Source organism: Gopherus flavomarginatus, chromosome 4 (assembly GCF_025201925.1).
Source record: "Gopherus flavomarginatus isolate rGopFla2 chromosome 4, rGopFla2.mat.asm, whole genome shotgun sequence".
NCBI lineage: Eukaryota > Metazoa > Chordata > Testudines > Testudinidae > Gopherus > Gopherus flavomarginatus.
Window position 1 is genome coordinate 214,449,674 of NC_066620.1, and position 25,105 is coordinate 214,474,778.

Consider the following 25,105-nt stretch of genomic DNA (forward strand, 5'->3'; position numbering starts at 1 on the left):
CTGTGTGTTTCCAGGTTGCGGCTGTTACTTCACACGGCAGGGGGAGGGGAGAGCTGATGGGTGTTGTCTACACACTGTTCCTATGTGCCCTTTGGACTCCAGGGCAGGGCCCACCACTTAGCCTAACGTTCTCTAATAAACTCACCCCCCCACAACATGGCCACCTCCCAGCCCCACTGAGGGAGACCAGGGTGACCCCAGGGCTGGGTGGGAGGGTACCTGGGGGCAGGGCTGACCAAGAGGCAGAGCAGGGTGGGGTACTTGGTGGGCTAAGGTGCGGGGGCTGGGCAGGGATTTGGGGAGCCCCATGTAATTGGCCTTATCATCCCTGGGTGCGTTCTCCTGTCAGGCACTGACTGCTCCACCGGAAAACAGCTGGGAGACGGGGGGAGGGAAATGGGCCAGCCCACATCTCACAGCATCCAGGTAGCAGAGACAGCGAGGGGCACCCCCCTGAGCCTGAGGGCCTGCGTGTCTCCTCAGCAATCACCCCCCCCACAGCCCGGCTGTTTTAAAGGGGGGTTTATTCCAGCCGCTGCCATCCAGGGACTGCCCCAGGTCCAGCACCAAGGGCTCGTGGGTAGGGACGTACGGCAACCGTCTCATGCTGCCTGCCAGGGCTCCCGGCCCCCGACGGTCACGGTGGCATCAGCTCTATCACGTGGGTGGGTGGAATCAGCAGCTCCTCGTTCACCTGCGCCAGGACAAGCCGAGGCCACGGTGAGGGTGACGGTGCTCTCGGGGGGCACAGCACACACACTGGCTTGGAAGAGTCCCCGGGGCCCTCACTCTGGGCGGGGACGTGGTGCCACTGCCCTCTGCCTGCTGGTGTTACACTCCGGTTCCGAGCCGTGAGGGGGACATGAGCTGCTCTCTTCCCCTGCCAGGTCCAGGCGGACTCTAGTCCTGGGGCTCCCCATTCCCCTGGGAGGTGACTGCCGCTCAGCAGGGCTGAGACGCAGTGAGTGTCCCCTGCCCATCCCCACCTTTCCTCTCCGTGTACAGCGAGTGCTGCGGCTGGGAAGGTGCCAGATTTCCAGCCCTGAATACTCACGTCATGGAACAATAAGGGACGTACTGCATGTCGTTCCCCCCCCCCACACCCCCAACCTGACACCTTCACTAACCCTGCACACGGGGGCCCTAGGACCCTTTGCCCACCTCACTCCAAACACTGCGGGGTTGGTTTCTCTCACCTGCTCTGCTCATCTGTCCCAACAGCATCCTCTCTCTGCACACACACTACCACTTCACCCCCAGGAGAGGTCTCTGCTGGGCCCACCCCACTACGCAACCCTCTGCTGGCCCTCAGAGCCCCTCCTGGCCCGATGCTCATCCCTCGGCATCTCTCCACCCCTCCACTTGCCCACCTTGGCTGGCAGAGGATGCACAGGTAGGCCCTGGCTGCAGCCCCAAGGACCGGCCTGTTTCACCTCCCACAGCTCAGAAACCACCTCTTCTGCTTGCCTGCAGCACGCGAAGCTACACCCTCCATCACCTCCCCTCACCCTTGCTCACTGCCACAGGGCCCTGGGTGCAGCTGCCATGCAGGGCCTCTGGCACCCTTAGTAATAAGCACTCCCGTCAGTGAGTGACGCTCCCAGAGGCCCTGGGCCCTTGTCCCAGGGCAGTACCGGCTCTCCCACTCACCTTGGAGGTGAGGTACTGATGCAGCAGCATGTGCAGCTCCGTGTTCTGCTGCTGGAGCCCATCAAGATCCGTGAGCAGCTTCGAGCGCTGGCTCAGCACAGAGCTTCACAAAGAAGGGAAATGGATGAAACCTCCCGACAGCAGCACCTCTTCCTCATGGGCCTGGGGGCTTTTAACGCACCCTTTGCGTTTCACACGTACAGCTCTGGCCCCGCTTTTCTCAGGAGCAGGGGGTGAGCGGTGCCCCCACCTGGCTAAACTGATTGTGGTGCCCACAAATGGCCCCTGGCCACAAATGGATCCTGGGCTCTTCCCAGCTCACCCTCTGCAGCTGAGTGCACCCCAGAGAACGCCACGGACATAGCACGGTCCCCACTGACTGCAGGGGGCACAGGGGCTGGGAAGCTCAGCTGGAGGGAGGGTTCTGTGTGCTCGAGCAACTGCTGCTGTGAATGTCACTGATGGAAAACCTCCCTCAAAGGAGGCAGCGCTGCAGTCACGCTCTGGTCATTTAAAGAGCACTCACGGATGGGAAAGAGCCCACACAAACCATACATACAAGAAGCTGATCTTCTCCTATCCCACCAGCAGGGGTCACCCGACCTCCAGCCACTGCCCAGCAAGGGGTCTTGGGCCGGGAGCCGGACCCCACTGGAGTTAATTAATGGCCAGTTAACCCTTTGTACAGGCACTGAGCCCTCAGGAGCACGTGAAGACAAGCTCCCCAGGTGTGCACTGGCAGCTGGGGAGGCAAGCGGCCCAGAGGGCTGGTGTCTGCAGCTCGTCTCTAATGACAAGCCCCATTAGCACGGCCAGGCCTGATGCCCTCACACCCGAGGGTGGGATGATTGGGGGCCCCTGACTGGGGCACTTACTAGTATTTCTCCAACGCCGCCTCCAGCGCATCCCAAACCTTCAGCTTTGGCTCTGGGATGACATGAGCCAGGGCCTCCCAATACTCAGAGTCCTTGGAGTCGTCCCGTTCCTCCATCACGTTCTTCACCTGCGGCCGCTTGTCCCTAAGGGGCAGAGAGAGCAGCCCTGGGCTCAGGGCACCGCTCTGCCCAGCCTTTCAGTCACCCAGCCAGGTCTGAAAGGAGGGGCCATTGCCTGGGGCAGCGCCAGCGTTAGCCTCACGGGTCCCTGCTGGCGGCGACAGGCTCCTCTCTTCAGGTCTGCCTGCCCGACGCAATCCAACCTGCTCCCCACCATACCATACAGCTGTCCCACACAGAGTGAACCCCATGCGCTATGGAGAACCCATCCTGCTCCACCTCTTGTCAATGTCGCCGCCAGAAACCAGTTGTGCCTGGGGGAGACGAAGGGAACCTTTCCGCTGCTGAGCAGATCAGCCCAAGCTCTGTAGCCCAGCACACCCACCCAGCGCCCTGGCAGCCAATCCCCAGCCCAGATGCCCCTCTCCCCAGCCTCACTCCCACGGTTCCCATGCCTTGCCCCTCCTCCAGTTCACACCCTTGGATCATGGGGCTACTCCTGCAGCCCGTTCTCTCCTACTCCTCGTATTCTCAAGCAGCCCCCCACCCTATTCCCAGCTAACACGCTCTGCTCACGGCCCAACCTCACCTCAGCTTCTGGAAGTCCAGGACAAATGCTTTGAGGGCCTTGAGGACGTCATCAGGATGGAAGAGCAAAGATGACAGTGATGCTGCCGAGCTCTGATGGGCCGTGCCCTCCTCCTTTAGGGCAGTGGATCCCTCGTCGCTGTCTGCCGCATCCACAGCGAGTTCTTCAGGGCCCTGATCCTCTGCCCACTGCTTGCCCTGCATGGCAGCCACACGCGCCGGGAGTGAATTCCAGCCACACAAGGCTCCAACTACAGCTAATCTGTTAATGCTCCCCCCAGCCCACAGCACCTCTACCCTGAACTGCAAACCCAGGAGGCTTTCAGCCATCCCGAGCCCTGGTTTAGTGACATCTGTATTTACTGGGTACAAAACACAGGGGCATGGGAGCCAAACTCAGCACTGGTGGAAACAGCTTAGACTTAGCCCTTTTCAATGGTGTCATGGCTGCAGCTGCTGGACCACCACCGTTCTCTTGATAAGAGCGACACCAACTCCCTCCCCCAGCGCGGAGCTTTACAAGCCCCATCTCCTCCCGGGGCTGCTGGGTCTCATCTCACGACGCTCACGTTCATCGTACCTGGCTGGAGATGACCTGCTGGGCTTTGAACTTCAAGAAGAAATCCACCAGCGTATATACGTCGTCTTCATTGTCAATTCCAAGGGCCTGGAGAGCGGCAGAGTAACAGCAGGTCAGGTGGCAGCTGGGACTCCGAGATGTTGCTCTGGTCCCTTCCCGCTTCCTTTAGAGGAGTGGCCCAGGGGCCTAAGCTGAATTCACAGCCCTTCCCTTACCAATGCAGGACCAGCAGGAGTGCTCAGCAGGGGCAAGTGAAAAGACGGTTACTCACCTTTGTAACTGTTGTTCTTCGAGATGTGTTGCTCACATCCATTCCAGTTAGGTGTGCGCGCCGCGCGTGCACGTTCGTCGGAAACTTTTTTACCCTAGCAACTCCAGTGGGCGGGCAGGTCGCCCCCTGGAGTGGCGCCGCCATGGCGCCCAATATATATCCCTGCCGGCCCGCCCGCTCCTCAGTTCCTTCTTGCCGGCTACTCCGACAGTGGGGAAGGAGGGCGGGTGTGGAATGGATGTGAGCAACACATCTCGAAGAACAACAGTTACAAAGGTGAGTAACCGTCTTTTCTTCTTCGAGTGATTGCTCACATCCATTCCAGTTAGGTGAATCCCAAGCCATACCTAGGCGGTGGGGTCGGAGTGAGAAGTCGCGGCATGGAGCACTGCAGTTCCGAAGGCCGCATCCTCTCTTGACTGCTGGACCAGGGCGTAGTGGGAAGCAAAGGTGTGGACCGATGACCAGGTCGCTGCCCGACAGATTTCCTGGATGGGCACACGGACGAGGAAAGCCAGCGACGACGCCTGCGCCCTGGTAGAATGCGCAGTCACACGGCCCGTAGGGACACGGGCCAAGTCATAACAGGTCCTGATGCAGGACGTTACCCAAGAGGATAACCTCTGGGAGGAGATAGGAAGCCCTTTCATGCGGTCCGCTACTGCCACGAAAAGCTGGGGGGATTTGCGGAAGGGCTTGGTCCTCTCCACGTAGAACGCGAGAGCCCTACGGACATCAAGCGAGTGGAGCTGCTGCTCCCTGCCTGAGGAGTGAGGTTTCGGGAAAAAAACCGGGAGGAATATCTCTTGGTTGACGTGGAAGGCTGAGACCACCTTGGGGAGAAAGGCAGGGTGTGGTCTCAGCTGCACCTTGTCCTTGTGGAAGACCGTATATGGGGGGTCTACCACAAGAGCCCGGAGTTCCGACACCCGTCTAGCTGAGGTGATAGCTACTAGAAAGGCAGTCTTCCAAGAGAGGTATAGCAGGGAGCAAGTAGCTAACGGCTCAAAGGGGGGTCCCATGAGCCGGGACAACACCAGGTTAAGATCCCAGGTTGGAGCATGGGGACGGACGTTAGAGTATAAACGTTCCAGCCCCTTAAGGAATCTAGACACCGTTGGGTGAGAAAAAACAGAGCGACCATCCGCACCCGGGTGAAAGGTGGAGATAGCTGCTAGGTGGACTCGCAACGACGATATGGCCAGACCTTGCCCTTTGAGGGACCAAACGTAGTCTAAGATGTCGGCTACCGAAACTTCCATAGGGCGGAGATTTCTCTCCACGCACCAACAGGAGAAGCGCTTCCATTTGGCCGAATATGTCGCTCTCGTGGACGGCTTCCTGCTGCCCAAGAGCACCTCCCTCACCGGCGTGGAGCAGCGCAGCTCAGAGCCAGTCAGCCACGCAGGAGCCACGTCGCTAGGTGCAGCGACTGCAGGTCCGGGTGACAGAGGGTCCCGTGCTCCTGGGTAATCAAGTCCGGATGAAGGGGCAGGGGAACTGGGTCGGCTATGGTCAGGTCCAGCAGCATGGGGTACCAGTGCTGTCTGGGCCATGCCGGGGCTACCATGATCACATGAGCCCTGTCCCTGCGCACCTTCAGAAGGACCCTGTGGACCAGAGGGAATGGGGGAAACGCATAGTACAGGTGGGTCGACCACTGAATGAGGAAGGCATCCGCTATCGACCCGGGCTCCCTGCCCTGAAAGGAGCAGAACGCTTGGCACTTCCTGTTCCCCTTGGACGCGAATTGGTCCACCCGGGGATAACCCCACCTCCGGAAGATGGAGAGGGCGACGTCCGGGCGAAGGGACCACTCCTGCGACAGGAAGGATCTGCTCAATCGATCCGCCAGCGTGTTCCGTACTCCGGGGAGGAAGGAAGCCATGAGGTGAATGGAGTGGGCTACACAAAAGTCCCAGAGTCGTATCGCCTCGTGGCACAGGGAGGAGGATCTGGTGCCGCCCTGCTTGTTGATATAATACATGGTCGTCGTGTTGTCGGTGAACACCGCGACACAGCGACCCTGAAGCTGATGACAGAACGTTTGACAAGCAAGGCGGACCGCTCTCAACTCCCGCATGTTGATGTGTAGCCCCACCTCCTCCTGGGACCACAGGCCCTGCGTCCTCAGGGTCCCTAGGTGGGCCCCCCAGCCCAGATCTGAGGCATCCGTTGTTAGGGACACCGAGGGCTGAGGTGGGTGGAAAGGGAGACCCGCACATAACACGGACTGGTCTAGCCACCAGCCGAGAGAATCTAATACCCTCTGGGGGATTGTGATTAACATATCTAGTGGCTGTCTTGTCGGCCTGTAATGATTGATGAGCCACAACTGGAGGGGCCTCATGCGGAGCCGAGCGTAACCGGTCACAAAGGTGCAAGCCGCCATGTGGCCGAACAGGGTTAGACATGTCCGCACTGACGTCAAGGGGGCTGTCCGCAGTCGTTGAACGATCACCGACAAGGCCTGGAACCGCTGCAATGGCAGCAAGGCCCTGCCCACAGTGGCGTCCAGGACGGCCCCGATGAATTCCACCCTCTGTGTGGGAATCAGGGTGGACTTGTCCGTGTTTACCAAGAGGCCCAGAGTGGCGAACATGCCGGTGATCACGCGGACATGGCTGCAGACTTGTTGTTCCGACGTGCCCCGAATCAACCAATCGTCCAGATAAGGAAACACGTGGATACGATTGCGCCGAAGATGCGCCACAACAACTGCCATGCATTTTGTAAACACCCTCGGGGCCGTGGACAGGCCAAATGGGAGGACTGCAAATTGATAATGAAGAGGGCCCACCACGAAGCGAAGGAAATGTCTGTGGCGTGGCCAAATGGCAATGTGAAAATACGCGTCCTGCATGTCGAGGGCGGCGTACCAGTCTCCCGGATCCAGGGATGGGATAATGGTCCCCAGGGATACCATGCGGAACTTCAACTTCACCAGGTACTTGTTGAGCTCTCGCAGGTTGAGGATAGGCCTGAGGCCCCCCTTGGCCTTGGGGATCAGAAAGTAGCGGGAATAAAACCCCTTGCCTTTCTCGTTCTCCGGCACCGCCTCTATAGCTCCTTTGCCGAGGAGCGTCTGCACCTCCTGTCGAAGGAATTGCTCGTGAGAGGGGTCCCTGAAGAGGGACGAGGAAGGGGGGCGGGAAGGAGGAAAAGAAACAAACTGCAGGCGGTATCCCGTCTGCACCGTGCTTAAGATCCAGCGGTCCGATGTTATTTGGGACCACGCCGGGAGGAAAAACGAAAGGCGGTTGGAAAACGGGGGGGAAGGCTCCATTGGGGAAACTGTTACTGCGCCCTCGGGCGCACCTTCAAAATGAAGGCTTAGGTCCAGGTGGGGGCTTAGAGGAGCCTTGGTTCTGCCCCCCTTGGTTCCCCGAATGCCTGCGCCTTCCATTCCTGCCGCGGCGCCTGTTAAGGTCCTGCCGCTGGCGGAACTGGGAATACGGCCTGCGCTGTTGTTGTTGCTGTGGCCGGAAGGGTCTGCGTTGCGTCACGGGTGTGTGCATCCCGAGGGACCGCATAATGACTCGGTTATCTTTCAGACTCTTGAGTCTGGGGTCTGTCTTTTCAGAGAACAAGCCCTGGCCTTCGAAAGGAAGGTCCTGTATGGTATGCTGGAGCTCCGGCGGAAGGCCAGAAACCTGCAGCCAGGAGATACGATGCATCGTTACTCCCGACGCGAGGGTACGGGCAGCTGAGTCTGCAGCATCCAAAGAGGCTTGCAAGGACGTGCGTGCGACCTTCTTGCCTTCATCCAAGATGGCCGTAAACTCTTGGCGAGCGTCTTGTGGCAGCAGCTCCTTGAATTTGTCTGCTGCCACCCAGGAGTTGAAGGCGTATCTGCTCAGCAGGGCTTGCTGGTTCGAGACCCTGAGCTGCAGCGCCCCAGCCGAGTACACCTTACGGCCGAGGAGGTCCATCCACCTGGCCTCTCTGGATTTGGGGGCTGGAGCCTCCTGGCCATGACGCTCCTTATCGTTCACTGATTGAACCACCAGGGAACACGGAGTCGGGTGCACATGGAGATACTCGTAGCCCTTAGAAGGAGTCATGTACTTCCTCTCGACGCCCTTCGCAGTAGGAGGGATGGAGGCCGGAGACTGCCAGATGGTGTTGGCGTTGGCCTGGATGGTTCGTATGAAGGGTAGGGCGACCCTGGTGGGAGCATCTGCTGAGAGGATGGTGACAATTGGATCCTCTATCTCCGAGACCTCCTCGGCTTGCAGACTCAGATTTTGAGCTACTCGCCTGAGGAGGTCCTGGTGCGCCCTGAGATCCAGCGGGGGGGGGCTGTTGGAGGAGGTACCAGCCACCGCTTCATCCGGGGAGGAGGATGAGGAGACCCCCGGCAAGAGAGTGTCTAACGGCGGGTCTCCTTCGGCCCTCGCCTCTGCCTCAGGAGCCAAAGCGGAGTCTTGTTGCTTGGACCCTTCCTCCCCATCCGGGGAGGGAGGGGGGGCGAGACAACGAGGCTTCAGGCGCCCTGCGCTCCGCAGTCGCCGGCCTAGCAGGGAGCTGTTGGTGGCCCTGGGCCTGATGATATGCCCAGGGTGTCCAGAATCCCCATTGCTGCGGGCCTTGGTCTTGCTGTGGCGGATCGCTGAACAGCGCCGCCTGCCGGTCGGTGCCCAGCGCATACCCGCTGTCCGTGTGGGAAGATACGGACAGCTGTCTAGAGGGCCATGGCGGGGCTGACCCTGGTTGGTAAGGGTCTGCGCGGGTCGGCACGGACGATCTTCTCGGTGCCGGGGACCGGTGCCGGGAGTCATATCGGTGCCGGGATCGGGACCGGGACCGGGTTCTGTCACGGTGCCGGGATCTGGACCGGTACCGGGCGCCGCTTCGGTGCCGGGATCGGGACCTGCCACCAGCTCGGTGCCGGGAGGTCGACCGGGACCGGGACCTGCCACCAGCTCGGTGCCGGGAGGTCGACCGGTGCGGCGAGTAACGTCGGGACCGGCTCCTGGAATCGCGGTGCCGGTATCGGCGGCTGGAGTCCGACCACGATCGTCTTGATGTCGACCAGCGCCGCGAGTGCGACCGGTACCACTGAGGGGAGCGGTGCCGGGACTGCGAGCGGCGGCGGGATCTGGAGCGACCGTGGCGTCGGGACCTGGATCGCGAACGTGAGTCCCGAGACGGTGCCGACATCATGGGCTTGCCTCTGGACACGACCCGCACCGGAGGTACCGGGGGTGGCAGCTGAGTGGGCTCAGTCAGGGCTATGAGGTCCCGAGCCGAGGCGAAGGTCTCCGGTGTGGATGGGACCACTATCTCAACCCCAGATCTCATGGGGGAGCTTGGCGGCACCGGACTCGACGGACCCGCCGGGCCCGGAGTCGACGGTGCCGGCGGCGCCGCGGCCGATGTTGAGGCCGGGCGCTCCAGTCGGGTCTGCCTGGCCGGAGTAGCAGACTTCGACGGCCTTGGCTCTGTCCCCGGTGCCGGAGAAGGTCGGTGCCGGGGAGTCTTCTCGGTGCCGGTGCGATCCGGTGCCGGCGCTGAGATCACGGCCTGCGAAGCCGCCGGGTCAAGTGCCGCCTCCATAAGGAGAGTTCGGAGTCTTTGATCCCTCTCCTTCTTTGTCCTTGGCTTAAAAGCCTTGCAGATGCGGCACTTGTCTGATCTGTGCGATTCCTCCAGGCACTTCAGGCACGCGTCGTGGGGATCGCTGGTAGGCATGGGCTTCTTGCAGGCCGCACACTGCTTGAAGCCCGGCGAACCAGGCATGAGCCCGGTGCCGGGTGCCGGGAAGGGCTAAGCCCCCGGCGAAGAACTATTTACAACTTACTTATACTTAACTACTACTATCTACACTTAACAATCTAATTAACAACGACAAGAGTACTAGAGATAAACGATAGATAACGAGGAGAGCTAGGGACGTGGAGGACAGCTATGCCGCGCTCCACAGTTCCAACGACCGACACGGCGGTAAGAAGGAACTGAGGAGCGGGCGGGCCGGCAGGGATATATATTGGGCGCCATGGCGGCGCCACTCCAGGGGGCGACCTGCCGGCCCACTGGAGTTGCTAGGGTAAAAAAGTTTCCGACGAACATGCACGCGCGGCGCGCACACCTAACTGGAATGGATGTGAGCAATCACTCGAAGAAGAAGGACCAGGTTCAGGTTAAGCTCTTGGTCTCTCTCAGTGAGATGTCAGACACTGGGAGCCCTGCAGGAGCCCCAGGGAAAGAGAGGACGTCACACAGCTCCAAACCCATCCCTCTTCCCAAATAAGGGGAGAGGAGCCCAGCTCTCTTAGGGCAAAAGGGTGGTGGCCACAATGGACCTCAAGAGGGTAGGCCCCAGTGGGAAGGGGATGTGAGAAGCGGAGTCTTAGTGGGAGTGGCAGGGATATCTGCAGGGGGGAATGGAGGGCTGTATTGGGAACGACACAGGACAGGGTGTGAGCTGAAAGTGTATTGGGGATGGGGGATCAGTGGGAGCGAGGAGGGAGTGCCAGGGGCGTGGGAGCTGATGGCATTAGGGGTGGCAAAGAGAGGAACTGCATTCAGGCACGTCCCATCTCTCCTATTCCTTCTGCCTTTCAATCCCTCTTGGGAAGGGAGCCTCCCCCCTCGCCCCACCCCCAGCTAAACTCCCAGACCAGAGCACACAAGATGGCCCCGCTGAGTCCTACGGGAAGTCACCTGTGCACGGGCCATGCCCCCCGTCCCTTCCCCCCCCCTTGCAGGTGACATGCTTCTAAAGGCAGCATCTCAGCAGGTCCGCCCCTGTGGAGCTGCATCATCCACCAGCAGCTTTCAGCCCATGGGCACCATACTCCTTCCCCAGCACACTGGGGATTGTTCTGGGTTGTGTTCCTGCAGTGCCCCTACCCATGCGCTCTGCGCGAGATGCCCAACTAACCGCAAAGATTGCGTCCAGCCTCATCAGGGAGCGCTCGTGCCTCTCCAGGGGCTGCAGGAGTCCCAGCAGCTTGCTCTCTATCAGGAAGCCCTTGGAAGGAAATCACAAGACGATGTTCACAGGAACAAGTGTTTCAATTCACACTAGGATACTAGATCTCCTGGGGCTCATGCCATGACGTAACAGCTGATCCATAGGATGCTCCCCAGAAGGATGTGTTTAGATCCCTACACGCTGTTGCAAATACAGCTTAGCCAATTGCTATTTCGATGTATCCCATATTGCACCAGCCCCGTTCTACCCCCTCCCCCAGGGTGTGGCAGGCAGGTGGCACCAAACACGTCAGCATCTCCCCTCACACAAACATTCTGCAGCACAGATGCTGCATGGTCAGGTGGAAGATCGCGGGCTCACTGTGCCAGGTGCTGCTGTAGAAAGCACGGGGACCTGACCCTGGACCGGATGATGTTTGAACCCTTTGGAAGCCGGGTGGGCGGGGGGAGGAAATGAAGACAATCCTCAGATCCAAGAAGCTGGTCTGTGAAGGGGCGGCCCAGCTAAGGGCCAACATTGTCTCCAGCACAGAGTCTCCTGCGGTTGGAACTGGCCAGTGGGGCCCAACTCACCGACTCGTCGCACAGGAGCTCCAGGATGTGTTTGACAGACTTCACCGAGATGTGCCGGGGAGGCTTAACTTCCTCTCCAGCCTCTGCTGCTGCCTCTTTTCTACCTTCCTCCACAGCATCCTCCTCCTCTTCCTGCTGGCTGCTTTCTAAAGCACAAGGGGAGAAGGAAACTCAGAAGACCCATCACCTGTTGCACTCCTCACCTGGCACAGGTAACCACCCCAGGGAATCGGCATAGGAATCTATTCAGAGCTGTTGGACAGAGAGCATGGAAGGGGAGGTGCTGGGAGGCCTGTTTGGAAGCAGTGCCAGCCATCTCGTGTGGTTACCACTTCAGCAGCTGATGCAAACCTCAGCAAGCAGTTCACAGCAGCAGGTGTGGCTGTCACTGTACTGGTCTCTAGTAGCTGGAGACAATGAGGAGCAGGGGGGTTGGGGATAGAGGAATTTCCATTTTAAAATTGGATTTGCAGAAAAAGCGCAGGGCTGGCTGTGACCACTCCAGCATCGGCCAGCGAGCAGAGGTGCATTTCCTTAAAAAAAGATCTGGTCTGGCGGTCCCAGGGGTTTTACAATGACGACAGGTCCCTTCGCTTTCCTTCCACACCCCGGAGAGGCAAAGCAGAGCAGGGCACTGAGATTTGGGGGCCAGGTAGTTTTATCCCCGCCTCGTAAGGACTCACTGAGCCCTCCTGGAAAGTCACTGAACCCCTCTGGGCCTCAGCCTCCTCCTCTGGGATGGGGTGCAGAGAGATGTCAGCAATCAGAGCATGGGAAGGGCTCTGAGATCCTTGGGGAATTACAGATGCCACGTATCCCACCTGTTAATGCCATCACCTCTCGGGCCAGCTTGCTAGCAGATCTGATTGCCATGCGGTGCACGATGGGGCCCACGTTGTCCAGGAACCAGTAGTCAGGCTCCACCCAGGGGAGCCCCAGCTGCTGGGTGTGAATGATGCGATCGGCCTTGAGAGCTTTCCACATCAGCCCTTTGGCTTCCTCCTCGTTCATCAGCCAGACCTCCAGGAACTTCTGGGCATCGACGACAGCAAAGTGTCTGCAGAGAGGGGAAAGGCCCCTGCCTGTGACCTAGGTTTGCCCCATGCAGCATTCCATGCTCTGGACCACTGGGGTCCCCCTGTGGCTCAGACCCCCCTGACAGTGCTCAGTCACAGGCTTCGGAGAGTAACCTCTCTCCCCACAGCTGCCCGTTGAGTGCCACAATAGGGCCTGCAGCTGCCTTGAGCTTTAAGACAGTGGAGCAGATCCCAGAGACTGCAGGCTGCCCAGCAATGCTCCACTCTGAGCCAAGCAGCCAGGGGAGGGTGGCTGCTATCTGCTCTCTGAGGAAGCCCTGGGGGTCCTAGCAAGCTGCCCTCAAGTGCCCTGCTCAAAGAGAGGTCGTGTCTCTGGGACACACCGCACCTCATCGTTCTCTGCAGATCCTTGTACTGCTCCACGATGCGCTTGTAGTCGGCCGTCAGGGTCTGGTTCTCCTCCTGGAATTGCTTTATCTGTTTGTCCAGTTTCATTCTCAAAGCATTGAGCACGTCATGCAGCCTGAGGAGGAGGGCAGGCTGGTAACAACAACAAATTACTCCCCAGGGCATTCTGTGCCAAAACATTAAAAATTCTGCGCCAAAAAGATTAAAATTCTGCACCCAATATTTTAAAATTCTGCAAATTTTATTTGTCAAAACCCAACCCTGACACAGCACAAGGACTGGATCTGCCCCAGAAACACCCCAGAGCCCTTCCCCTCTGTGCCAGGTCCACCAGGGATGGGTAGGCAGGCTCAGCAAGGCAAGATCCAAGTCTGGAGGGACCCAGGTGTGAGTTGAAAGGGCTCTGTTTGGGGCAATCCGGGTGTGAGCAGCAAAGTGGGGGATCCGGGAGGTGGGGATCTGGATGCACAAGGGCTTGTTGAGGGGTTCTGGGTGCAACGGTAATGGGACTCTGCAGGGGGGGGGCAGGTGAAGGTGGGTGGGGCTCAGCAGGCAGGGTCTAGGGGATTCAATAGGGGGTCCAGATACTCAGTGGGGTGGGGATCCAGGTGCAGCTGGTTGGGGCTTGGTGGAGTTGGGATCCAGGTGTGTGTGGCTCATCGGGGTGGTCCAGGTGCAGGGGGAGTGGTGCTCATCAGATGGAGGGGTCCGAGTGCAGGGGAGTGAGGCTCAGTGGGACGGTCTGGGGATGAGGGGGTCTGGATGCACGAGAGTTGGGCAGATGTGGGAGCAGCTCCCTGTACAGGGATCCCTCCCCCTGCAGCTGAGGAGTGATGGGTGCAGGAAGCTGTGGGGGGAGTTTGCAGAGCTACCTGCAGCCGGGGGAGAAATCTGGGTGTGGGTCTGACCCAGCCCCGGATGCCGTGCAGGGTAAGAGGAAATCCTGTCTTCCCCAGCCCAGCCAGCACTAGCAGCTGAGTCCCGTGCAGGGTAGGAGCCACCAGCCGGGTCTTCCCCAGTCCTGCGCCCGCTCCACAGAGATTTACCTCTCTGCCGGCTGCCCTGGGCACCCAAAACATACCGCTGGGGAGGGTCGCATGACCGCTCTTGTGGCTTCCCTTTGCTTCCCCATCTGAAAGTCATTTTTCTGCGGGGAAGCAAAGAAATCTGCGGGGGACATAAACTCTGTATCTGTGCAGAATTCCCCCAGGAGTAAATAATCCATACACACACCCAGAGCCGGACATACAAGGGCAAGCATGTCCTAGCACCTGAACATGGGCCACTCCTCAGCCCCGTCCCAGCCCAATGGCTGCAGCACCCCTGGAGGGGGAAGGACTCTGCTGACAGAGCCCCTGTGCAAAGCCTGATTATATTCAGTCTTTGTGGGGGGAGGGAGAGGGCTGTTGGCTGCAGTGAGAACGTGGATGGTGACCCAGAGAGTGCTGCTCCAGCCCCACACGAACTGCAGGCGCTGCCCCAGCCCCACACGAACTGGGCTGATCTTTTACCGGTTGAGTTTCCTTTTCTGCTGGGATTTTATGATGGTGTTTTCCTCATCCCGTTTCTTTAGCACCTGGAAGTTGTATTCCAGCTTCTCCTGGTTCAGCTGGTAAATGGCTTTCATTTGCTGCAGCTGCTGCTCCAGGATCTGAGATTCCAAACAAAATAAAAAGCCATTGTGTACAGGGAAAGGTTTGCAACTACAGAGCCCCTCCCTGCCATCCCATGGCTGGCCTGGGGGCTCTAGAAAGAGGGTGCCTAGGCCACACTCCCCAGGATCTAGTGACAGTGCAGAAGTCTTACAATGAAGCTCCTTCTTTAAAGGATGAGGCCTGTACATTCACTGTCCTGACATGCTATCGAACCCCTCATTCAGCCTGTCATCCACTGACTCAGTGCCATGAACAGAGAGTGCATCAGCTTCCTCGCCCCCATGCCAAGCCCTCAGGCAGCAGCATGGGCAGTTGTGCACCAGGTCCTGTAGGTCCTGTTTCATCACCTGGCAAGGAGAGTCACAGGCTCAGAACTCCCTGCCAGCAGCCCCCAGCCAAGCCATGTCAGTGCGAGTGTTAAGGGGTCCCTCAGCTGTCATGGCAGCACACGGCAAGAGACAGCATCTACTGTCCAAGGTAAAGCCGCACAACCCAGGTGGTGGGTGTGAGAACCTCTCTGCCGCTCTCCTGTTGGATATGTTGTCATTCAAGCACTTGAAGACGTAACAGTAGGAAGAAGGTTATTTTACTGCTCAGTCACAAGTCTGCAATATGAGTGGTGGTTACTTAGGAAGATGGAAATTGCTATGCCGGGCAGACCAGGGATCCAGCTAGTTCAGTCTCTCGGCTGAGTGGCCAGTACTGATGGCTTCACAGGAAGCCACAATCACAGATAATTCTGAAATAATCTGTCCAGAGGGAAGTGCCTTCCTGAGTGCAGTCAGATAAAAGGTAACATGCATGTGAAAGTGGCAGGCAGTGTTTGCTTGAAACCCGCACCCTATTAGCAGGTGCTGATCGAAAGTAAGCACTGCTACCTCACTAACACATGTGGCTCACTACTCCCTCTGGAGAGGAGAGAGCTGGAAGTGACTGTGAGAGGATCTAGGGGGCACCCTGAGCAATCCTAGAATCGTAGAATATCAGGGTTGGAAGGGACGTCAGGAGGTCATGAGGGAGGAACCCTAGGGGTAGCCCAGCTGAGGGGGACAGTTGCTACTGTTAACTGTTTGTACACAGAAGCCAAGCCCCAGAAAGGCTGAGAGTTTGATTCTGCTGCCCAGCTCTCCTGGCTCAGTACAAGCTGTGCAGCTGGCGGAAAAGCAGCCACTTAGTTTAGCCCTGCTGAAAAGTAAGAGCCCCTTCCCCACCACAGCCACAAAGCTGCTGCTGTGCTCTCCTTCTGGGCCCTATGCACTCAGTGGGGTCCTGGGGCTCAGCTCCCCCGGGGCCCTGCTCTCCACACCTGTACGTCGTTCTCCAGCTGGATTTTGATGGTATTGTACTCCTCAGCATCCTGCACCCGCAGCTGATTCAGCTGCTTCTCGTACTCCTCTACTTTCTGCATGCGTGTGATCAGGTTCTCCAGCTGAGGGCAGAAGGAGACCAGAGGAGAGTGAAACGACCACAGAGAATCACCACGGTTCTGATCGGCCGCTCAGCCTTCCCAATCCCAGCTGCCCTGGCAAGTCCAAAGCAAGGAGGGATACGGATCATTCCCAGGCAGGAACCCAGTGGGGACAACGTATCCTAGGCTATCACCGAACTAGGCAGGAGTGCCAACACTAGTCTTTCCCTTACACACAATGCATGCGGGGTGTAGTGTGGGTGTGACTGGAATAGGTGGTACAAAGCCAGCCATCTGCTCTAGTCCCTGAATGCCTGCCCACCCGGTATGTGCTGCTGGCCAGGCTAATTGGGTGCCCGTTCCAGCCCTTTCCTTTCACGCCCTTGAAATGACGCCGGCTGTTCCTCCTCTGCTGTGACTCTTCACCAGGCACATCACAGCCACCAAGGAGCCCCAGTGCAGCAAGGAGTCCATGTACAAAACCAGGGCCAGAACTAAGCTGGTGTGATCTGGGGTTTTGTTACGATTTGTGACTGCAGGAGGCCCTACCTTTCTGAGGTTACAGAATCACAGAGTCATAGCAACGTGGGCCTGGAAAGGACCTCGCGAGGACATCTAGTCCAGCCCCCTATGCTGAGGCAGGACCAAGTGAACCTGGACCATCCCTGACAGAGGTTTGTCCAACCTGCTCTTACAAACCTCCAGTAATGGGGATTCCAAAACCTCCCTTGGAAGCCTGTTCCACAGCTTAGCTACCCTGAGAGTTACAGTTTTTCCTAACAACTAACATGAATCTCCTGCAGATAAAGCCCATCACTTCTTGTCCTTCCTTCAGCGGACATGGAGAACAATCGATCTCCGTCCTGAATAGATCTGAGGACTATTATCAGCCCCCTCAGTCTTCTTTTCTTAAGACTAAACAGGCCCAGTTTTATTAACCTTTCCCTACAGGTCAGGTTTTCTAATCCTTTTATCAGTTCTGTCTCTCTCCAGTTTGCCCACATCTTTCCCAACGTGTGGTGCCCAGTGGACACAGTGCTCCAGCTGAGGTCTCACCAGCCTCCCGTGTCCTCTTCAAGGTACAGAGCGACAAGGACAGGGAGTGCAGGGCAGCCTGACCCAGCATTGCTGGGCTGCCGAGTTCCGCCTGCCCTGTAGCAAGCATGAACCCTACAAGAGGAGGGCAGAGTGAAGCATTCATTACCCAGCCCCCTGCGCTAAGGCAGGACCGAGTTAACCTAGACCATCCCTTCGCCCACCTGCTCTCTGCCCACACCTGGCCCCTTCTGACCCCAGGCTCTTCAATCTCAAGAGCGGGCACAAGAGCAGGCCCAAGGACTGAGTCATGCTGCTGCTCTGCCCAGGAGCAGCTGCTGGCCCAGGAGCCTTCCTTCGCTGATCACAGTTCCCCTTAGGGCCCTTACCTCCTGGGCGTTGTGGGCCTGCATGGCTTGCTCCCATTTCTTCTTGTTGCTGCTCAGCAGCTCTCGCCGTTCCAGCTCGAAAGCTTTCTGAGGAGGAGACAGGGCTGTGAGCGGGTCGCTGTGCACATCACAAGGCCTGCTCCCAGCTTGCTGCCAGCGCTGCCATGCTGGATGAACCTTGTTTACTGGGCCAAGCTCTGGGAGCAATGGCAAGAGGGTTCCGTGACAGAAGCCAGCTCCAGATCGCCACCGGGTGCCACCCAGACACAGGCACAGCAACCTCTCCCTGTGCCCGAGGTCACAGCAGGGTTCAGTGGCAGGGCTGGAAAGAGAACCAGTGCCTGGGACTCTAATTGTGCTGCTCTAACCATGAGATAACATGCCCTCCCTATTGCCCCGACAGCACCCCACACCCAGCAGTTGCCCCGTATAAAGTCTGGGTCTGGTGTTAAGTGGGCTGTTGGCTCTCTCAGTTTGTAGGAAGATGTCTGTGAACAGTTTAGCGTGGGTGTGAGGATGAAATCTAGTTCACACAACAAGCCACTACATTAAACTGAAAGATACGCTCTAGCTCAACCAAAACGTATGGGCCATTGGGTGAAATTCTCTGGCCTGCATTCTACAGGAGGTCAGACTAGATAATCAGAATGGTCCCTTCTGGCCTTACACATCTAGGAATGAACAGTCATCACACAGAAGCAACTTTTTGTCTACTGACCTGGGCTGCACTGGATCCCCAGTAACTTAGAGAGGGAAAGACCCCAGAATCACATAACCAGAACTGCAGAGCTCCATTCAGCTCCAGTTTTACTTCTACCTGACAAAGTGAGAGCTCTGGTCCACAGAAACATCTGACTGCAGCCCAGAACCCAGCATTGCTGAAATGCCAGTGTAATGAGCAAGAGACCCCTTTGCTGGAGATAATTCCATTAAGGAGAACTCCCTGGTGGATTTATTGTGGGAATAATTCACTGCTTGCTCCCATCCTGCTATGAAGCCATTTACTACCTCAATCTGCATGAGTTCCCGACGGTAAGTTTTCATTAGGTTTCTGATCTGCTCCTCCATTCTGTCCACCAGCAGGTTAATGTCATCTGACTGCTTCTTGAGATCCTTCACATACTGGTCATCTTTGCTTTTCAGCTCCTGCAGGAGAAGAGCAGACACTGAACTGATAAACACTGCTCTGCAGAGCTTCAGCACAAGCCAGAGAACCTAACAATCAATATCCTGCATCTGCCCCTTCAGACATTATGAAAAGTGACTAGGGAAGAGAACTGAGGAACAGAACAGTGGTTACGAGAGAGAAGAGATGATGGGAAGATCTACTACACTTGCTAGCAAGGAGGAGGAAGCCTCAATGCTTGGGCTATGTAACTCTTGTCTGGACTAAGGGGGCAGGACTAGAAAGCCCCAAGAGTAAACTATGGGAGCAATCACGCATTGGCAGGGAGATTACTCCTGGGGGATTTCTATGCCAAAAAATTAAAAATTGTGCAACAAAAAATTAAAAATTCTGCATGTGACATTGCACGCTACATGCTTTATGAATCTGAATATGATGTAACTGGAATATGCTTTTTGCAAAAGGTCTCTTGTAAGGTATCATAACAAAGGTTATAACCTACTGAATACATTCCTCCTATTTGTATGCATGTATCATCCTTTTTTCTGAACCTAGAAATAAGAAGTATGACTCTGAGGTCCCATTGTAATTATGCAAAGTTGGGCCATTAATGATGGTTTAGAATCTTGAGGGCTCCCATTGACTAGGACAATTGATTGTAAATGGTTTATTTACCTGCAAGCCTTCCTGTATTGGTGTGTGCCAGCCCGGGTAATGAAGAATGAAGTCTTACAGTGACATGTGACCATGTCACATGATACTGGAATCCATCTTAAACTTGGTGCTTTTCTATTTAGAAGGAAGGGTGGGGACCCAGAGAGACAAAAGATTCCTGCCTTGTGCCAAAGATATAAAGGAGGTGGAACAGAACAAAGGGGGTCCCAATCATGAGAAAGTCCCTGCTTTTCACCTAAGATGCCTGCTGGAACTAACACGAACTCTACCAGGGCAAAGGATTGGGCCCAGACTAGGAAGGAGTCTAGTCTGTGAAAGAAGCTTATTGGACCATTTCTGAGGGTGACATTTACCTGTAATCAGTTTCTTAATGTATTAGGCTTAGACTTGAGTGTTTGGTTTTATTTTGCTTGGTAACTTACTTTGTTCTGTCTTGAAACCACTTAAATCCTACTTTTTATACTTAATAAAATCACTTTTGTTTATGGATAAACCCAGAGTAAGTGATTAATACCTGGAGGTGGGGGCAAACAGCTGTGCATCTCTATCGGTGTTATAGAGGGCAGACAATTTATGAGTTTACCCTGTATAAGCTTTATACAGAGTAAAACGGATTTATTTGGAGTTTGGATCCCACTGGGAACTGGGCGTCTGGGTGCTGGAGATAGGTGACCTGCTGAGCAGTTTTTGGTTAAAGTCTGAAGCTTTGGGGACATGGACCAGACCTGGGTCTGTGTTACAGCAGGCTAGCGTGTCTGGCTCAAGAAGTCAGGGTTCTGGAGTCCCAACTGGCCGGGAAAATGGGCTCAAAGGTAAATTCAGCACATCAGGTGACAGTCCGAAGGGGGTCTCTGTGACCAAACCCGTTACAGTGCATACAATATTTTAAAATTCTGCATATTTTATTTGTCAAATAACACAATACTGCATAATCACACCAGTTTCAATTATTTTTGGCCAGTTATTTCATAATACCTGTCAGCAAGTATGTCTGTAACAACACAGACAACAAAAAAGAATCAGGAAATGTTTTTTGACAAATAGATTCCCTACTAGGCATATTAATACAGAACTCCGAGTAATTAATTTAAACTGCAATGCAGACACGTCTTTCCCGCACCTCTCAGAAACAGTGCAAAGGCTTAGAGGAGTCAGGGGTAATGGAGGAGCTGAGGGAGAGGGAAACAAATTGCTGGGAAGAACCACTGGTGTGAAATTGGAAGGTTGTTGGATCTGGGTGGGAAAAGTATGGAACAGGTTTTTTGGGTCTTGATCTGTACTGCCAGGACATGAGTGCATGCTGAGCCTATGTATATGGATTTGTCATTTTAGGGTAGCACAGTACCTTGGCCAAAAAGAAGAGAGAGTCAGTTCTGGGTCACTTACTCTTGGACAGTGTCTCTCTAACATTTAGATGCTCCAGCAAGACCCTCGTTGCCCCACAGCTTTCTACACACACACACACACACACACACACACACACACACACACACACCCCGCACTCCTGGCTCTGGCAATCTACCTGCTGCAGTTCGCTGATGAGCTTGTTCTTCTCTTCGATGAGCAGAGCACAGTGCTGCTGCTGCTGGTTGAGCACCTCCCACAGGTCCTGCGGGATGGTTTTCTCTTTGGCCGAGCCCCATTTCAAGGTGATCTCTTCAAACTTGTCCTGATTAGTCCTGGATTCATTCTCCAGTTTCTCGAGCCTGCAGAGAGCAGCCAGCACAAGGAGATAATGAAATTGGGGCTGCTGGAGGGTCTGGCGGCTGGCCTTGTCCACATTGAGATTTCCAGTCATGTTAGTGTCTTCCTGGACAACCAGCTCTAGGGACTAAATCAGTTTCAAACCAAAGGGTAGACAAGATCTTAGTGGGGCAACAAGCTTTTCTGTAGCCCTAACAATAGGCTCCATCTCCTGATCTGAAAAAGCTCCATGCACTAACAAAGACGACTCTGCAGCCAATATGTAGAGGACACTACAAACATGGCTGCAGGACTGGTCTCTGTACAAGAGCCCTGGGAATGCACTGGATCCAAAGGGAGCACATTACAGAAGCAGAAATTGGTCAGAACAAACTGACTGTGGAAACGCTCGTCTGGCTAGCTGGGTCTGTCAGGAGGCCAGCGTCGCAGACACCCTGCACCTTTACCACTGCTGACAGCGGGCTTGGCCAAGGAAGCCGAGCTCCAGCAGCAGTCACCAATCCAGTAACATTGGCATTAGCAGAACGTGCTGGATCTGCAGCACTAGGGACTCAACACCTTCATTCATCCATGGAGCTGGTACAGTACATACAGCAGCAGCACATGCTTCCCTCACACACACGCCCTGCCAGTGGGCCATTGCCAGGGACTGAGGGGTTTTGTCTTTCCTAATGAGACTTCCAGCAAGGCTGCCAGCCGAGAGATGGACACAGGTCACATAGTGAACTAGCCCAGGACTAAACCACTGCACACAGTCCCCTCCCAAAGTGACCCACAAGTGAAAGGCTCACAATTTTGTATCAGTCCTCTGGCTCTCTGGTACCAGCAGGTTCCTGGAGAGTGCCATGAAAATGACTGGGGGCTCTTAGGAGGCACAGGTCCATCCAGCAACACTGGACTTGTTTGCCCATGACAACTGGTAAGTCTCACAGCAAGGAGATGGGGCTGAACAACCAGGCTTCTCCACTGCAATCCCAAAGAGGAGAGGCCAGTGCTGGTTCCTCTATACCGGGGTGGTGGCTAAATGAGAACCTGCAGGCCACACAGTTCTCACAAGGAATCACCATCACCTTCCGTGCCTGAATGCGGGCTGGGGAAGCAAGCAATGCTCCACCCAGATCCAATCAGGCAGGCCGCACTGCATGCTGGAACCTGCAGCTTCTCCATGCTACCTCTGCATATTACAGATGAGGGTGGCTGCCATTTGCTCATTTGTGTAAATTCAGCCCAGTTCTCACCTGCCACTGAGTTGCCAAAGAGGCCACCAGTTGATCGGCATGTGGGTGGCCCTGCTCCGAAGCTGGCGCTTTCAGGGGATGAGCAGGGCCTAGCACAGGAGCAAAAATCTTCCTGCCAGTGACACAGCAGAGCTGTGGGATCTTTTACCTCTGTCGCTTGAGTTCGTCCTCCTCAGCCCTCCTCTGGGTTTCCCTTGCGTCTGCAGCCACCTGGATATTTGTCACTAGCTGCGTACCATCATTGAGCAGCTTAGCTAGCCTCTGTGAACACAGCAAAATGATAGAGCAACTCACATAGGCAAAGGGGCCCAAACTCGCTGCAGTGGAGGACTACTTGGCTAGCATTTTTCAAGCCAGGGTGTCTAAAGTCTGCCTCCTACATCCATATTTAGGTATCTAAATACAAGTAGTCTGTGCACCTGCTGCGTCCACTGAAGAAATAAAAAAGATTCATTTTCCCTAGTGACTGTTGGTCTTCGAGATGACCCCCAGCATGGACCCACATGCCCCACCCTCCTTCCTCACTGGGTCAGAGACTCACAACAGAGTCTCGACATACAGGAAGGAACCGAATGCGCCCGAGGCACGTGTATCACCGGCAGGGCAGCTCTATGCAGGCAATCATCTCGAAGAATCATTGTTACCACCATGAGGACCAATTCCTCACAGTGGGTTCTAGCTTTGCTACACCCTTAGTGCGATGAGAGAGTACCACACAATGTGTTTTGTACCTGGAAGCTCAGTATATTGTGTGTTTGCCTGGCTTTAGCTGCAGAGTTGAAAGTAGGAGGCTGTTTTCAGGAACTCCTAAAGGTGAAGCGGTAGAAGAAGCTGGGTGCTTCAGAAGCAACATTTTTCATGAGCTTATGGTTGTAGATCTTCCTGGCATATGGACATGTTTTTCAAACATTAGTGCTTGCCATGTCAAAACACACAGGTCCATTGGTTTACTCTGGGCTGTGACATCAAATGCTACCCGAATAGGAGTCCAGCGCCAAACATGTGATTCAGTGGCCCTAATCAACTTGCCTGCATTGATCTATATTGTCATAGCTTAGTTCTAACCTGTCTGCTTTCTTCTATCTGCTTGTGGCTCCTGCTCAGCTCTTCTGCCTCAGCCTTCTTCGCATCTGGATCTTCCCCGAGGGCCTCCCTGTGTGGGGACGTGGAGAAGAGAAACACTTTAGCTACACGTCATCTTCCGTATCTTAAAGATCTCCATGGAGCCACCCCACCTGGTTCTGTGATCCTGTAAGATTCCACAGGGGCGAACCAGCTCAGGGCTGGGATGGAAGAGGGACCCAGATGCTCTCAGACTCTGACGGGAGATAATGGGGTCCCCCTATCATGGCATGAGAGCTTGGCACTGACTACAGGGTTACTGCCCTGGCACAGCACCTCAGTGTCCGGAGAGCAGGCTCCAGTGGGCCCGGTTCGGGGGGTGGCGGGGAAGGGGGGCGGTGGGCAGTTCGGGGTTCGGCCCGGGCCCGGTTCGGGGGCTGTTTCGGGGAGGTCCGGTTTGGCCCAGTTCAGGGTTCGGGCCTGGTTGGGGGGGGCGGTTCGGGGTTCGGCCTGGGGCCTGGTTCAGGGGGGCCCCGGTTCTGAGGGGGGGGTTCGGGGTTTGGCCAGAGCCTGGTTCGGGGGGGGCCCGATTCGGGGGGCAGTTCAGGATTCAGCCCGTGCCCAGTTGGTGGTGGGGGCGATCTGGCCCAGTTCAGGGTTCCGGCCCGGTTCGGGGGGCCCGGTTCGGGGGGGGGGGCGGCTCTCACCGGCGCTTGGCCTCCAGCCGGGCCGCGATGCGGAGGCGCCGGGCCGCGATCCGCTCCTCCTGCTCCTCCGAGTTCAGCGACGGGCGCCGCGCCCGCGGCTCCCCCGGCCCCTCGGGCTCCCCCTCGGCCAGCGCCGCCCGGCTCATGCCGCCCCCAGCCCGGCCGGGCCCGGCCCCAGCGTCGCTAAGCAACGCGGCGCGCGGCGTCGGGGCGGGAGCGCGAGCTCGGGCGGGACGTGCGCCGGGCCCCGCCCCCCGCGAACCTGAGCGCTCGGGTCCCGCCCCCCGCCAACCCCCGCGCTGCCCCCGCCCCTGCGAACTCGCGCGCTCGGGCCACGCCCCCTGCCAACCCGCGAGCTCGGGCCACGCCCCCTTCCAACCCGCGCGCTGCCCCCGCCCCCTGTGAACCCGCGCGCTCGGGCCACGCCCCCCGCAGCTGCCTGGGTCCCGGCTCGCTGGGCCTCTGCCCCGTGTGCCCTGCAAATCCCGCCCCCCCGCCCAGTGCCCACCCGGCCTCGCTGCAGCTCCAGGGGCCTGCACCCACCCCTGCCCAGTGCCCACCCAGCTCTATGGGTGCAGGGTCCTTGCTGCTGCCCTGCCCTGCACCCCACCCCTGGACCTATCTGCACAGCCCCAGGCTCCTTGCACCTCGCCTGCCCCTGCTCCAGCTCCCTGCCCTGCCCTGCCCTTTTACCCCTGCTCTGGCCTACGGGACCAGAGTCCACATCGCTGCCCTGCCCGGTGCCCCCTCCCAGCATCGCTGCTCACAATCAACCCTTTTCCATCCTACCTCGAGCCTCATCATTTTTTCTGGTGTCTGCCTGGACCACCTGCTATTTTTAAGTCTATTCAGAAACCCTGTGGTGTGTCTTCACTCTGGCCCCCATGTGGTTTGTAGTGAGGTACAGCCTGTATTCAGAGTCCCCAGGCGAGGTTCAGGTCTGTCCTCTCCAGCAGGCTCCAGCCCCTTCCTTCTGGCCTCCCCAGAGCCTGACCTCAGCCAGTGGCCCAACCAAGTCCCAGTTAATCATAGAATATCAGGGTTGAAAGGGACCTCGGGAGGTAT

At 56.8% G+C, this 25,105-nt stretch overlaps 1 protein-coding gene across 1 annotated transcript; it reads right to left on the bottom strand.

Moving 5' to 3' along the window:
- Window positions 1-502: 502 nt before the first annotated feature.
- Window positions 503-24,186, bottom strand: DRC1 (dynein regulatory complex subunit 1). Its single transcript, XM_050948776.1, has 17 exons — window positions 24,041-24,186; window positions 23,337-23,424; window positions 22,420-22,532; window positions 20,852-21,035; window positions 18,537-18,674; window positions 17,529-17,615; window positions 16,003-16,125; window positions 14,553-14,692; window positions 13,022-13,156; window positions 12,418-12,653; window positions 11,597-11,742; window positions 10,971-11,060; window positions 3,814-3,900; window positions 3,235-3,431; window positions 2,526-2,669; window positions 1,651-1,753; window positions 503-694 (listed from the first exon to the last, which is right to left on the bottom strand). The coding sequence occupies exons 1-17, from the start codon at window positions 24,184-24,186 to the stop codon at window positions 638-640; spliced, it is 2,214 nt and encodes a 737-aa protein (XP_050804733.1). The 3' UTR covers window positions 503-637.
- Between the last annotated feature and the right edge of the window lie 919 nt (window positions 24,187-25,105).